The sequence below is a fragment of the Emys orbicularis genome, chromosome 7 (assembly GCF_028017835.1).
Source record: "Emys orbicularis isolate rEmyOrb1 chromosome 7, rEmyOrb1.hap1, whole genome shotgun sequence".
In the NCBI taxonomy this organism is placed as follows: Eukaryota; Metazoa; Chordata; order Testudines; family Emydidae; genus Emys; species Emys orbicularis.
Window position 1 is genome coordinate 76,594,635 of NC_088689.1, and position 14,949 is coordinate 76,609,583.

The window sequence follows — 14,949 nt, forward strand, 5'->3', positions numbered from 1 at the left end:
CAGACAGGAAAGTGACTTGCCCAAGGTCACCCAGCAGGCCTGTGGCAGAGCCAGTAATTGAACCCAGGTTTCCATGCCCAGTCTAGTGCTCTATCCAGTAGCCCTCACCACTGTAATGTAAGCTCTCATCTCCTTTAGCTTACTGCTTGCAGTATCCACTGGTTGTCTGTTCCATTCCTGTGCTTGGAGCAGGGATGGCTGTCGCTTTTATGTTCCCTGTACTTGGCTGTATAGGGACCTACCTGGACTTCAGTGTAAGTTAGAGCAGTCTCAGGGCTGTTCATAATCTAGTTACGGGCCTGGGAAATGAACAATAGCTGTAGTCTAGTACGTTCTAGCCACATGTCCAATCCTTCTCCTACACTGGAGCGGAGGGGCTGGTGCAGAGTCCTCATGCCACTTTTACACTGGCTGGGGATGGGTTGTATTCTCAGAGGCTATTGCTGCCCATTATGAGTACCGTAAGGGGCTTTAGTGTAACTGAGAATAAGGCCCAAAATGTTTAGCATGTGTTATGGTAATGGGCCATCGTCTACCACTTTATGGCAGACTTCCAAGCAGTTGTTTTTTCAGATCTGTGAAAAGACTTGCTGTCATCTAGTGATCTGAACTGGAAACTGAATGCTCATTTATGCTATACTGTAAATTCTAGTGGTGTGTGTATGTAACCCCATCATCCAAAATTACTGTTTACTCATTTATATTATTTTCATTAACAAAAGTCCATTTCAAGGCTTCTCTGTAAAAGTCGCTGTTGCTTTGTAAGTATATTGAGCCACGAAAATGTCTCACTTAACCAGATCTCTAGTGGAATGTCTCCAGCCAGGTGTGGCTATTTTTCTTTTAATTGGAGCTCTCTCGGCGCTCCTGCCGCAACTGGCCCCGCATGCGGCACTGGAACCGGCTAAGGCTCGCTGTGAAGGCAAGCCTGCCGGAAAGGCCTCGCATAAGTCAAGAGAGCGCTGCCAATCTCCAGAATCAAGGCAGAGCCCTAGATCGCCATGTCCTTGGTCTCCACATTGGCCCAGGTCTCTGGCTCGCCAATATGCACCGCGCTTCCGGTCTCCGCCTTTGCACTGGAGCTCGCCCTTCACGGTCATGACAGGAAAAAGACGATCGCTCCACAGTCAGCAACGGTCGTTGTCGCACCGTCAGTCACTGTTGCCGAGACCTCAGGGATGCTCCCCAACACGGTGCCACTCTCCATGCTCCCAGCACTGGTCGGACCGTTCCTGGCACCGGTCACCTGCGGAGATGGTTAGCTGCCAGACCCAGGCTTTGATGGCCCCGCCCTGGTCACCGGAGGACGAGGACTTCTCCGGCTTGGAGAAGTAGTTCAGCCCCTTGCCTAGACAGCAGTTCAATTGTGCTCCGGAGAGTGCATCTGCTGCGGCGATGCCGACCTGGCAGCAAGGCTAGTGGCCGATACAATGGCCTTATTGGAACACCTGGGGCATACCTATTATGCAGGTGCCCCTATCCCACCAGCCTTCTCTCGCTGTGTCGGACAAACCCAGGACAAAACCAGTGGCACCAGGATCGGTGCAATCACAAGCCTGCAAGGGTGTTGAGCACTGTTGGCCTCCACTGAATTCAGAAGGAGTTGAATGTTTTATGTGTTATACAGGAGCAGCTTATTCATCAGCAACAGGTGGCTGTAACTGACCCACCTTAAACTAGGGGTATGTCTACAAAGAAACCTAGGTCAACATACTGCGGTGGTGTGCATCCTCACCAGGAACACTTTCACCCACCTAAGAGAGGCAGTGTGGGGAGCTGAGAGCCTGGTCTCTCTGCCAGGAGTGAGGGGGAAGCTGGCCTGGGCTTCTCATGCCTGCTCCCCAAGCCATGAAATTGTCAAGGCTGCCCAGCTCCTGGCAAGCAGGAGGCCCCTCAGGCTTCTCGCCCCCTGGACTTCTCGCCCCAGCTCCAGGGGGGCGGAGGGGTGAAGCTTTCTTGTCAATTGCATGGCAGGAAACATGAAATTGACAAGACAGCGGATGTAAGGAACACAGTGTCTACACAAACACTGCCTTGTCCCCAACTACACTGCCATAAGCCTTACGTCTCTCGTGGTGGTGTAGTAGGGCACTTATATCGGTGGGAGGATGGCTGTAGTGTAGACCAACTCTAGGATTCCCAAAAAGTCTCACATGCGAACCCTTTTCCACTAGTTGGTGTCTGCACACTTTTAAGGGGAACTGTCAAGTTAAATCACGTAACATTTTTCCATGTTACTAAGAACTTCAGATTTTCTTCCTACCATTTATGCTAATGATTCTACTTTGAGCATTCCATGGGTCTGGCCATGCAAAAGGAAGTATAGTTCGCCTTTTAGTACACAGCTTTGAGTTTAAACATTCCCTTGCAGTGTTTTACATTTGTTTAAGGCTACCCAATAATGGCTTTTTAAAATAGCCTGTCTAGTCATTTACCACATAAACATTCATTCATCTGAGTAAATTAGATTTGGGAAGATCTCATCAATAAGTCCCTTTATTTTTCATTTGGCACCATAAAATTAGGTTACAGAGTGCACTTGTCATTCCAGGCCAAACACTATCATGACTCATTCAGGCAGGCCAGCAATATTAGCCCATTTCTGATTACTTCCACTCTACAATATTTGCTGTGCACACACTTAAACCATTAATACTTGGACTCAATCAGGTCATATTTTTTTACCATTGTCATGGAAACTGGTTCTGTAACAGAAATAACCTGAAGTAGCCCACCTCTCCTAGGAAGGAACAATCAGTTTCACACATACAGAATGGGAAGAGACTGTCTAGGAAGGAGTACGGCAGAAAGGGATCTAGGGGTTATAGTTGACCACAAGTTAAATATGAGTCAACAGTGTGATGCTGTTGCAAAAAAAGCAAATGTGATTCTGGGATGCATTAACAGGTGTGTTGTGAGCAAGACATGAGCAGTCATTCTTCCGCTCTACTCTGCACTGGTTAGGCCTCAACTGGAGTGTTGTGTCCAGTTCTGGGCACCGCATTTCAAGAAAGATGTGGAGAAATTGGAGAGGGTCCAGAGAAGAGCAACAAGAATGATTAAAGGTCTTGAGAACATGACCTATGAAGGAAGGCTGAAAGAATGGGGTTTGTTTAGTTTGGAAAAGAGAAGACTGAGAAGGGGACATGATAGCAGTTTTCAGGTATCTAAAAGGGTGTCATAAGGAGGAGGGAGAAAACTTGTTCACCTTAGCCTCTAAGGATAGAACAAGAAGCAATGGGCTTAAACTGCAGCAAGGGAGGTTTAGGTTGGACATTAGGAAAAAGTTCCTAACTGTCAGGGTGGTTAAACACTGGAATAAACTGCCTAGGGAGGTTGTGGAATCTCCATCTCTGGAGATATTTAAGAGTAGGTTAGATAAATGTCTATCAGGGATGGTCTAGACAGTATTTGGTCCTCCCATGAGGTCAGGGGACTGGACTCGATGACCTCTCGAGGTCCCTTCCAGTCCTAGAATCTATGAATCTATCCTAGCCTTGTTTTAATTTGTATAGACTTCTATTGGTTTTAGGAGGGGTTATGATGCACTGTGTTTTGTCACCCTAAAATGTAACAGAACGCCACTAGCAGTCACCTTCAGCCCCCAACTAAAACCTCTCCAGTGCATCATCAAGAATCTACAACCTATCTTGAAGGACGATCCTCACTCTCACAGATCTTGGGAGACAGGCCAGTCCTCACTTACAGACAGCCCCCAACCTGAAGCAAATATTCACCAGCAACCACACAACAAAAACACTAACTCAGGAACCTATCCTTGCAACAAAGCCTGTTACCAACTCTGTCCACATATCTATTCAGGGGATACCATCATAGGACCTAATCACATCAGCCACACTATCAGAGGCTCGTTTACCTGCACATCTACCAAGGTGATATATGCCATCATGTGCCAGCAATGCCCCTCTGCCATGTACATTGGCCAAACCGGACAGTCTCTATGCAAAAGAATAAATGGACACAAATCAGACATCAAGAATTATAACATTCAAAAACCAGTCGGAGGACACTTCAATCTCCCTGGTCACACAATTACAGACCTCAAAGTTGCAATACTCCAACAAAAAAACTTCAGAAACAGACTCCAACGAGAAACTGCAGAATTGGAATTAATTTGCAAACTGGACACCATTAAATTAGGTTTTACTTTGTGTAATGACTCATCCACTCCCAGTCTTTATTCAAGCCTATTTCCCCATGCTACTGTTACTCACACCTTCTTGTCAACTGTTGGAAATGGGCCATCCTGATTATCACTACAAAAGTTTTTTTTCTCCTGCTGATAATAGCCCACCTTAACTGATTACTCTCGTTATAGTTAGTATGGCAACACGCATTTTTTCATGTCCTCTGTGTATATATATCTTCCTACTGTATTTTCCACTGCATGCATCTGATGAAGTGGATTTTAGCCCATGAAAGCTTATGCTCAAATAAATTTGTTAGTCTCTAAGGTGCCACAAGTACTCCTGTTCTTTTTGCTGATACAGACCAACACGGCTACCACTCTGAAACCTAAAATGTCAAGGTGGTGTTGAGATCAGCTATGTTGCTCTTTTGAATAATTGGCTAAGCAATTTAGTACTAAAGATTCTGTTGAGACAAGTGTCTCAGGACTGTTTTAATGAAAGGGTTTAATCCCTCCAGACCTTTCAAGAAGTGCCATTGAAGTCAGTGGAACTACTCAGATGAGCAAGGGCTGCAGAATCTTTGCTGAGAAATGACTTGTACTATAATGGCTGTTTGAAGGAAGTAATTTAATGTGGCATCTCAGTAGTATTTTCTGTGGGTCAAAAATGACACTGACACTTCAGGTAAATGACAGTAGATACATCTTATTTTTAGATAGTAAAGTATAAATGTGCTCTAAATGAAGGCAACTATATGTGCAAAATAAAAACTCTTAAATCATTCATAATTAAGAAGGCATATTTGGTTATGCAATATTGAAAATCATTCTTTGTTACATGCAAGGCTAGTTATTTGTCTCCCTAATAAGCTCGTTACATGTCCTTCACTTTGTTAAAATGTAAATCTTTTCTATTGACCAACGATTGCCAGCAGCAACTTCCTGTAGTCACCACTTGTGTCACTTGATATCATTGTAGCCAAAGTCTTCTGGTACATCTGCGTGAACAGCTGCATGATCTGTACAAGATCAATCTGTGTCAAAAGAAAAAGATAAGCATAAAACACTCAACAATCAATCTGTGTCCAGTATGGGATAATTCAGTAGTAGGGTAAGAGTCCACTTGCAGTGAACCCAGACAAAACATCCATTCATTCCCTGTACCCCATAGCAGCCCAGACAATGCAAGCAAAAAGGAAAGAGATGGTCTCTATGCATGACACCCTCTCAGGATCTGTCAAAGCTGCACCCAGCCTCCTGACCCTCCCAGAGGTTGTGAGGTTAGATGACACTTTGGAGTCTTGCCATTGCCAATACTTCTGTAAATGGGTGAAGAAGGCTGCTTCGGCCTCTGGGAGCAAACAGACTGAAAGGCCCTCTCTTCAAATTCTCCAGTCCACTTCAACAGGAAAAGCACACCAGGGTCCCTTCCCACTGCTTCTAGATCGGTAAGTCACTTTGAAAAAGCAAGAAGCAGCAGAGTCTTACTGTGAAATACTCCTACTTTTCCTCTCTAATTACATATCAATGGATGAGACATGCAGGGTTAACCCACCACATCTCAACAGCCAGCCTGGGGTTCCTGATAGGGAGAATCCTCTCCAAAAGACAAAAATAACAGGAATCAAAAAGCATCTCATCTCACATGAGTGCCAGCTCCACCCCCACAAGTAGGGAAGCCTCTGCTTTGGAATGTAAAATTCAGAAACAGTGAGGTAAGCTCCTTAACTACAGTCCATATTTGAAACCATGAGGAGGAAGGAGGCAGCCACCAACAAAAGAAAATGAGCAAGCTCAATCATTTCCTCCAACCAAACTTCTAAGAACTTACATAGAAGTGGTAAACTGATGATAAATGGAAAAGTACTAGGGGAATTCTGCACCAGTGCGCAATGCAGAATTTTGCAGAAGTGAACATTGTGTGCACAGAATTTCCTTTGCCCCACAGAAATAGGCTGCAGTGCTGCTGGCCGCCAATAGGGGTCACTGGACCTGGCAGAGCCCAGCTCACAAATAGAAGACAAGGCGAGGGAGAGGGAACTCCAGCAGCTGCAGTTCCCAGCATGCCTTGAAGTAAGGAGGCAGCGGAGCGTAGGAATCTCCCTGCAAGCCCAGTTCCCAGCATCAGGCTGTTTCTCCCTCTGGATCCCTGGGCTCTGTGGTATGGGGGAGAGGAGGCTTGGGTGGGCACAGTGGCTGGCTCTAGGGAGAGGGGTTGTGGGTGTCTGGCCTCCCGGCTGGGCTGTGTGGGTGGGGCAGAGAAACAGGAACTGGGTTGTCATAGGGGTTTCTTTAATTTTCTACTCCTAGGGGAATTTTTATATTGTATTGTGTGTATTGTTACTGTCAGACAGGTATTTTGAAATAAATTACCAAAATAATTGAAACTGGCATGATTATGTAGTGTTGTTTTGACAAAATTTATAGAATTTTAATATGCTGTGTTCAGAATTTTTAATATTTTGGCACAGAATGCCCCCCAGGAGAAGGAAAAGGCTCAGCCCTGCAGTTCTATAGGATCCTAGAACTCAAATATTCTCTCTTCCCTGGATGGAGCAGCAATTCCCTGTCAAAGGATATGGTAATTGCTAGCTGGAGTGGTTCCTTACCAAATATTCAGACCATTCTTTCGTCCCCTTTCACTGTTAATGAAGACTAATTGAAGAAAACAGCTCCCTGGCTGCTAACTTTATAGCAAACGGACCCATGGATTCCAGGAGGTTAACGGCACCTAGCCTGGGTGAATATCTTGTGAACAGGCTGAAATCTACTTTCATAGACTGCTTTGTGAATATTTGCAAGTGAATTTGTTCAGCTGATTCTCAGAGTAAGAACTATATTTGCATAGACTAATTCTGACCGCTCCATATAGGTGAGAAGGAGAGCAAAACTGGTTAGGGTACATTGATTTTTCACTACATCTGCGGTGTACATCCAAAATTTTTAAACTCCTGCTTCCTCCTCATTTTTTGGAAAGGAAGAGGAAGATTCTTACCTCACTGCGAGTGACTATAATTCTGACAAGTGTAGAATCATCTGTGCCAGCTCCTTTCATGGAATGGTGAAGTCTCTCAGCAAAAAAGGCCGGACGATTTAGAGCACATTGCACTACAAGAAAGTGTAGTTACTGGGTTATTTCAAATAATGCATACTGCAGCAGTCACTATTTAATTCTGCCAAATACAACCATGTGAATAGTTGATCTAGGAGATGGTATACATGGTATTTTGAAACAGTTCCACTTATTGCTTTGTGATTCTTCCTCATGCCAGACCCATGCTGGTCACAGTTCAGCAATTTTTTTTGTGTTGGCTAAATTCTATTCTGTGCATCTCGTCACATTTCTTTGAGGTTTGGAAATGTGACTATTTTGTTACTGAATCTTTCAGCTTAGGCCTTATTGTCACTGGTAAAATAATTTCATAGCCACAAGAAGTGTTTAAGCTTCACTAAGCGTGGATACCTTTTTACACAGCTTCGAACACAGGTTAGTAGTCCCACCATTGCTAGTTGGCCACATCATTATATAACTCATTTCAGCCATGAAGACAGCATTTTTGACAAGTAGAGAAGCCTTAATTCAATAACAAAAATCATGTAAGGGGACACTTCATTTTAAAAAACAAATCTGTCCGGTGGGTGATTGGTACTGGGATTCAAAGATTTTTACCTCTAGCTTCTTAGCTAGAATTCCAACAGCATAAGTACCAATTGAAAATTATCACCATCCACTGGCTGTGAAACTTGTCTCTGTTCAGTTCCTATTGGATAGGTTTCCACATCACATTATAAGAATGCTAATTAATAGGTCACAATCTATTTCAAGAAAAAAAGTTCTCTCAACAAGCATTGATCTTTTTACAGTGCTTCAAATGGGGCAGAGCTTAGAAGGGCTCTGCATAGCAATCTTGTGGCACAAACATCAAGGATGGTTGAAGAATGTATCAACCACCTATGTAGGGTGGTGTCCTAAGAGTAAGAATGGATTCTACAATATACTGTTAAGAGGCAGAGAGTCAGGACATAAACTGTTTTTATTATTAAGCTCTCGTAGTTAGGGGTTTTCTAAACTTCAGGAATCCCTTAATTATAAATGATGCTAATGGTTACTCTTTCAAATCGACCACGATTAGGGCCCTACCAAATTCACAGCCAAGAAAAATATGTCACAGACTATGAAATCTGGCTGTTGAAGAGGAGGGGCAGGGCTGGGGGCACCCCACGCAGGGACTCCTACCGTGGGCCGGGCTCCCATTGCTAGTCCCGGCCCAGGCTGGGGAGGGGAGGGACGGGACATGACATCCTCTTCTTCCTCTGCAGGGGCTACGCCCAGAGCCGGTTCAGACCCACCTCTTGGAACCTCCCCCGACTGCAGAAAGCTCTGTGGCTGCTGGCTGGGACAACTGAGCCAGGTGGGAGGCTGCTGGGAAAACCCAGATGTATAAACCCACCCCCTCTACCCTGTGACCCTCACTTCTGTACTGCTCCTGGCAGTGGCGCTGGCTTTAGAGTTGGTGCCTGGTCAGCAGCCACTGTTCTCCAGCTGCCCAGCTCTGAAGGCAGTGCCCCTGCCAGCAGCAGCACAGAAGTAAGGGTGGCAATCCCACAACACTCCTACAATACCCATGTGACCCTCCCCCCCTCACACACAACCCCTTTGGGGTCAGGACCCCCATAGTTACCTTGAAATTGACTAATTTTAAAATCCTATTACTGTGAAATTCACCAAAATGGACCCTGAATTTGGTAGGGCCCTAATCCTGGTCCATTAGCTTTCTGAACAGTGAGAATAAGAAATTAATCAGATGACAGGAAACCTTTGAAAAACTTTTGCTCCAATTTTCTATAGAACTTGTGATGCTTAAATTAAGATTTTTATTGTAGCTCAAAAATAACAGGAGTACTTGTGGCACCTTAGAGACTAACAAATTTATTAGAGCATAAGCTTTCGTGGGCTACAACCCACTTCTTCGGATGCATATAGAGTGAACCATATATTGAGGAGATATATATACACACACATACAGAGAGCATGAACAGGTGGGAGTTGTCTTAAAAACTTTTGAAGTGATAATTAAGATGGCTCAGTACAGACAGTTTGATAAGAAGCAAGTGTGAAAATACTCACTTCATGCATCTGATGAAGTGGGTTCTAGCCCATGAAAGCTTATGCCCAAATAAATTCGTTAGTCTCTAAGGTGCCACAAGGACTCCTCGTTGTTTTTGCTGATACAGACTAACGCGGCTACCACTCTGACACCTGCTCTTGAAAACTCTTTACTCTTCTGTTAAGAAAATTTTTTTAGAGTAGATCTGAACATTGTACTTAATGTTAATTTGTATCACAACGCTCAGTAAACCTGTTCGATGAAGATACAAAGTTAATTCAGAATGAGGGGAACTGAAGAGTTAAATATGCCTTAATTGGATTTAGTTTGGAGAAAGCCAGCTTGTTTCAAATTGAGCTCACTGTACTTGAATTATAATCAAAATAAAAGTTCAACTTTTAGTCAGGACTTAGAATACTTCTATTTTGGCAAGTTCTGGGGGTAATAATATAGAAAGCGAATAGGTCAAGTAGTTTCAAAACACTTATGACAATTCATAGATTGCTGAGTTGGATAGTCTCTTATCTAGCTTTTAGGGCTGTCAAACGATTAAAAAAATAATCGGGAGAATAAAAAAATAGTTATGATTAATTGCAGTTTTAATCCCACTGTTAAATAATAGAATACCAATTTAAATGTATTATAAATATATTTTAATATTTTTCTACATTTTCAAATATATTGATTTCAATTGCAACACAGAATACTAAGTGCACACTGCTCACTTTATTTTGTTTACAAATAATTGCACTGTAAAAAAACAATAGTATTTTTCAGTTCACCTCATACAAGTACACCTCTACCCCGATATAACGCGACCGGATATAACGTGGTAAAGCAGTGCTCCGGGGGGGCGGGGCTGCGCACTCCGGTGGAGCAAAGCAAGTTTGATATAACACGGTTTCACCTATAACACAGTAAGATTTTTTGGCTCCCGAGGACAGCGTTATATCGAGGTAGAGGTGTACTATAGTGCATTCTCTTTACTATGAAAGTTCAACTTACAAATGTAGAATTATTTTTATTTTTTTTTAATATAACTCCATTCAAAAACAAAACAATGTAAAACTTTAGAGCCTAGAAGTCAAAGCATGAAGGGGCATACAAATGTTTAGCATATCTGGCATGTAAATACCTTGCAACGCTGGCTACAACAGTGCCATGCGAATGCCTGTTCTCACTTTCAGGTGACATTGTAAATAAAAAGCAGGCAGCATTATCTCCCATAAATATAAACAAACTTGTTTGCCTTAGCAATTGGCTGAACAAGAAGTAATATAAAGTGAGCACTGTACAGTTCATATTCTATATTGTAATTGAAATCGATATATTTGAAAATGTAGAAAAACATCCAAAAATATTTATAATACATTTAAACTGGTATTCTATTATTGTGTGATTAATCGTGACTTTTTAAATCTAGTTCATTTGTTTTGCATTAATTGCATGTATTAACTGTGATTAATTGACAGCCCTACTAGCTTTACCTCTCCAATTAGTCATAAATACCCTCTTTAAAAAAAAGAAAAAAGTCTCTTACCGATAGTCTTCAAGCCATCTTCTACATTTCCAGAAAACTCCCGGCCAATGCTGCTTAACAGATCACGATTGGCAATCTGCACATAAAAGTTAAAGGGATTAGGAGGGTTTGTTTTTTTAAACGTGTGGGAATGGAGCCAAATTCAGTCCTGGCATATGCAGACCAAACTCATTTGAAGTTAATGGCGTTTCACCTGTTTTTACCCCAGGGCTGAACTTAGTTCATAATCTTTAATAGAAAAATTTCTACCTTAGAATATGTTTCAACTGTAGCTTTTAGCTGGGGGAAACTTCTAGTTGCCAGAATCATGTTAAAGCAAGACTCGTCAGTTCCAAGTTTCCCTTCACCAGCTTGGTAGAGGCGCTGAGCATCTTCCTGAGCTTTTTGGTAGTTCACTGATTGATTCTCATCCCGATTGCCCTGCAAGTGAAGACATTAGCTGCTCAATCAGTAATACAACATTTTCTGCTCCTTAACACATCTTACAGCCTTGCCAAATGGTTGTCATCTTCAAACTGGAAAATTAAACAGTAAACTAGAATTGGTAAAGGACTCTTATGACAGCTGTTTCCCAATAAGCCTCACTTGTTTTTGGAGGCAGGATTGGATTGTGCACCAGTTAAATGAGGGGACTAGGAGTCAGAACTCCAAGCCTATCACCCAGCTCTGCCACTGACATGCTGTGTGACCCCTGAATCTTTTTTGTACTCCTTTGTAAAATGAGAATAACTCTTACTTTTATTCACCTTTGCTGCTGAGGAGAGAGCCTTAATTATTTGTAAAGTGCTTTGAGATCCTCAGATGAAAAGTCCTATAGAAGTACCAAGTATTATGCATATTGTGATGCATGGAAAGTGCTACAAATCTCTGTCCACTCAGATAGTGAGCTCATGACTGTTCTACAATAATTCTTTGAAAAGGAGCAAGGCTACGACATATTGGAATTCTGAATTCAAGAGTACTTCAGGCTCTTCAGTTATTAGAAATGGAAGACAAGATATACTCACTGTATCCTGAAAGGAAGTAGGTATTAAATGCCTTCTAGCTGCCTCTTATGGACAGACATACGTAGTCTGTTGTCAGTTTCCTGCCTCATCAACTTAACACCTGTGCTTTTAAGTAGCAGTTTGAAAACATGCCTTTCCATTTATAGTGATTTCTTGTAAGCTGAACATAGAAAGATGGCCTGAAACTCTTACTCTGCAGAGCACAACTTAAAAACCTTAAATCATCTGGATCAACAGCTCTGTAAGTTGAAATTATCTCATGTTTTTAGCCCCTGTGGCTTCTTGATACTTAAATTAAGCAGAAAACAAGGGCTAAATTTTCACTTAATTTTTTTGTTTCTAGCTCTACTGGTTGCAAAGAACCTTCCAAAAGTGAACTAATGCACTGTTTTACTGAGTACGCACGCAGCCTGAAACAATAGCAATAAAAGGCACGATCTGATCCCATTCTTCGAAGTATGGTGTTGACTCTGAAGCATAATGACTGACTGAGAAAAGATCTGAGGGTAGATTTTCTACAGAAGATGCTTACTTTAGCACCAACAGGACATACATTAATATCTAATTTTAGACAGTGTGGTGGTGGTACCAGGGAAAGGTAATTTCTGAAGATGCTCTTTCCAAACTACTTTTTTATGCCTTAAATGAACTAACATCTATATAAGTTATATAATGTGCAGATGACCACTAGCTATCATAATGTGTTGGATATATCAAAATAATAACAGAGAGTCCGGTGCCACAGGACTCTCTGTTGCTTTTTACAGATCCAGACTAACACGGCTACCCCTCTGATACTTGTCATCAGAATAATAAAATTTCATCGGTGCAAGCTTCTCTGGAATTTGCCTTTTTGACTTTACAGAGGCAGGCAATAAAAATCCCCAGAAAATATTTGTGGTAATTAATGCCACAGCTCTCAAGGGTTGATACTCTTGAGAGAACATCGAAGTAGAAATGTCATGGAAGTTTAAGTAACTGTAAAATGGCTAGGCTCAGAAAGAAAGGCATTTACAGTCAGAAGAGGTGGGGAAGGATATCAGAGTATCTAAGACTTTATGGAACTACAAATGAAACAAGGGAAACATCACTTTCATCAACCAAATGGGGGAATGCATTCCGCACATTTTCAATTCCCACAAAATGCAGCTCTGCTCAGAGTACAAGCTACCACAGAACATGGCTCCTGGTTTACAGCCAATTGGGGGGTCAGATGCATGCCAGATTTTATAACTTGTGCTTCACCATGTTTAAAATCTATTTTTATAGGATATTGAGGCTAACAACACTGAAAAACTGCACGGTATAACAGTCCCATACATACATGACATACTATAGGCAGGCTCCATGATCCAGCTGAGTTCAAGGGTAGCTGCACTATCTGCATAGAACAGTTTGATCTGAGAAGGGAAAGACGAGCGGGGAACTAAAAGAGGGGAAGTGAGTTTTGAGCTGAATGTCCTGCTTAGCATACTCCCATGGATTCTCTCAAGTCTTCTATATATTAAGACATCTATTCTGTTAGGAGACAGGTTTCTGGGACTCAGGTTTCAGCAGTTGATTCCCACTATGTGTTAAACCATGGTTCCTCCTGGAACCACGTTCTTGAATGATGGTAAAAGTCCCTGGGCTCCAGCATAGTTCTGGAGCACTGTTACACCATGATGTGTTCCCATCTAGACTGCAAGGCCAAACTGTGATTTAAATGCGTTTTTTGGGGTGGCTACAGTGCTGTAACTGGGTCACTCAACTCAGTAGGGATTCCTAGGTAGACAGGACGAGACCGTATGTTGTCATTCTGCTATAAAGACATAGACCAGTGCCACATAACGTCTTACAGAAGCTGGCTCTGATTAGGCATACACATTTTGATGATCTCTCAATCATACTCTTCTTCAAGCTATAAAAACAGGTGACTTTTTTTAAAAACGGTGTTCGTTTACTGTAAGCATCTGATAGGGAGCTATAACTCCACTCACCAATCTGTTCTGTAATAAATGCATGAAATGTATGCAGCAAGGGGTCCTTACACCTTTGGTTTACCAACAAACTCACCATTGTCAAAAAAAATGCCCTACGGCTCACCTGGCACATAGATACAAGTAATCGTTCAAAGTGTCCTGAGGTATCTGCTCTGATATCCTGTTCAATGTCTCTTCCAAATTCTGTTTTGTAAGTCCTGACTATGTCTCGAATTTCCTGGTTCGTCCTTGTACAAAGAATCTCAATCAACACTCTCTCCTGAGTGCCAGCTCCCTATAGGCAGAGAAAGAGAAAGTATTGCTGCAACAAAGCACACTTACCCTTCTTCTTCACAATTTTCTGTGACACTATAAAACCAACTGTTACAATCAGTCATTTATTACATTTTGAAACTCTTTTAATATTATCTAAATTGTAAGAGCAGCATCTGTCCCTCCTTTCTGAGGATTCTAAATCCTCTCTGATCTCATTACTCAAAATGTAAGGTATGGGGTTGGATTTGTTTTATTTTGTTTTTTAGACAACTGTTGAGTTAGGAGCGTTGAGAAACTACTAACAGGGCATGAACAATGAGCCGAGGCATAGCCAGTTAGAGAAAAGGAAAATTTTAGAAAGGAAATAAAGATACTTAAACATAAAAATGTAGGGCTGCAAGGGACCTTGAGACGTAATCTAGTCCCATCCCCCTGTGCTGAGGCAGGACCAAGTAAACCTATACCACCCTGACAATTGTTTGTCTAATCTGTTCTTAAAACCCTCCAATGATGGGATTCCACATCCTCCCTTAGAAGCCTATTCCAGTGCTTAACTATCCTTAAAGTTGGAAGGTTTTTCTTAATATCTAACCTAAATTTCCCCTTGCTGCAGATTAATCCCGTTACTTTTGTCCTAAAATTTGACTACCTTATTTTATATTGCAAACTAACAATTCCCTTCTAATACGCAGTTTGAAACAAAGTAATGACTTATCAAAGCAGTATTAGAGACAGAAGGTGTATCTGGGTCCTATTCTGCTCAGTTTACAAGTAGTTCTCCATCCAAATTTAGCCTCTCCTCCTATATCTGGCATAAGTGGGAGCTTCATTAATATGCCCCTTTTTAATATATACCAAAAAAAATCATACAGCAAATTGTGCTGCACCAGACCTTCCTGTCACGGTT

The 14,949-nt window shown here is 42.1% G+C and overlaps 1 protein-coding gene across 1 annotated transcript in view; it reads right to left on the reverse strand.

Moving 5' to 3' along the window:
* Window positions 1-4,757: 4,757 nt before the first annotated feature.
* The window catches only part of ANXA7 (annexin A7), a 48,818-nt gene continuing 38,626 nt past the window's right edge, over window positions 4,758-14,949 (reverse strand). Inside the window, exons 9-13 of the mRNA XM_065408444.1 lie at window positions 13,891-14,061; window positions 11,048-11,218; window positions 10,799-10,874; window positions 7,146-7,258; window positions 4,758-5,184 (exon numbers count right to left, since the gene is read on the reverse strand). Coding sequence (XP_065264516.1) covers window positions 5,062-5,184; window positions 7,146-7,258; window positions 10,799-10,874; window positions 11,048-11,218; window positions 13,891-14,061 — 654 coding nt within the window. The 3' untranslated portion in view covers window positions 4,758-5,061. The remainder of the gene's footprint in view (window positions 5,185-7,145; window positions 7,259-10,798; window positions 10,875-11,047; window positions 11,219-13,890; window positions 14,062-14,949) is intronic.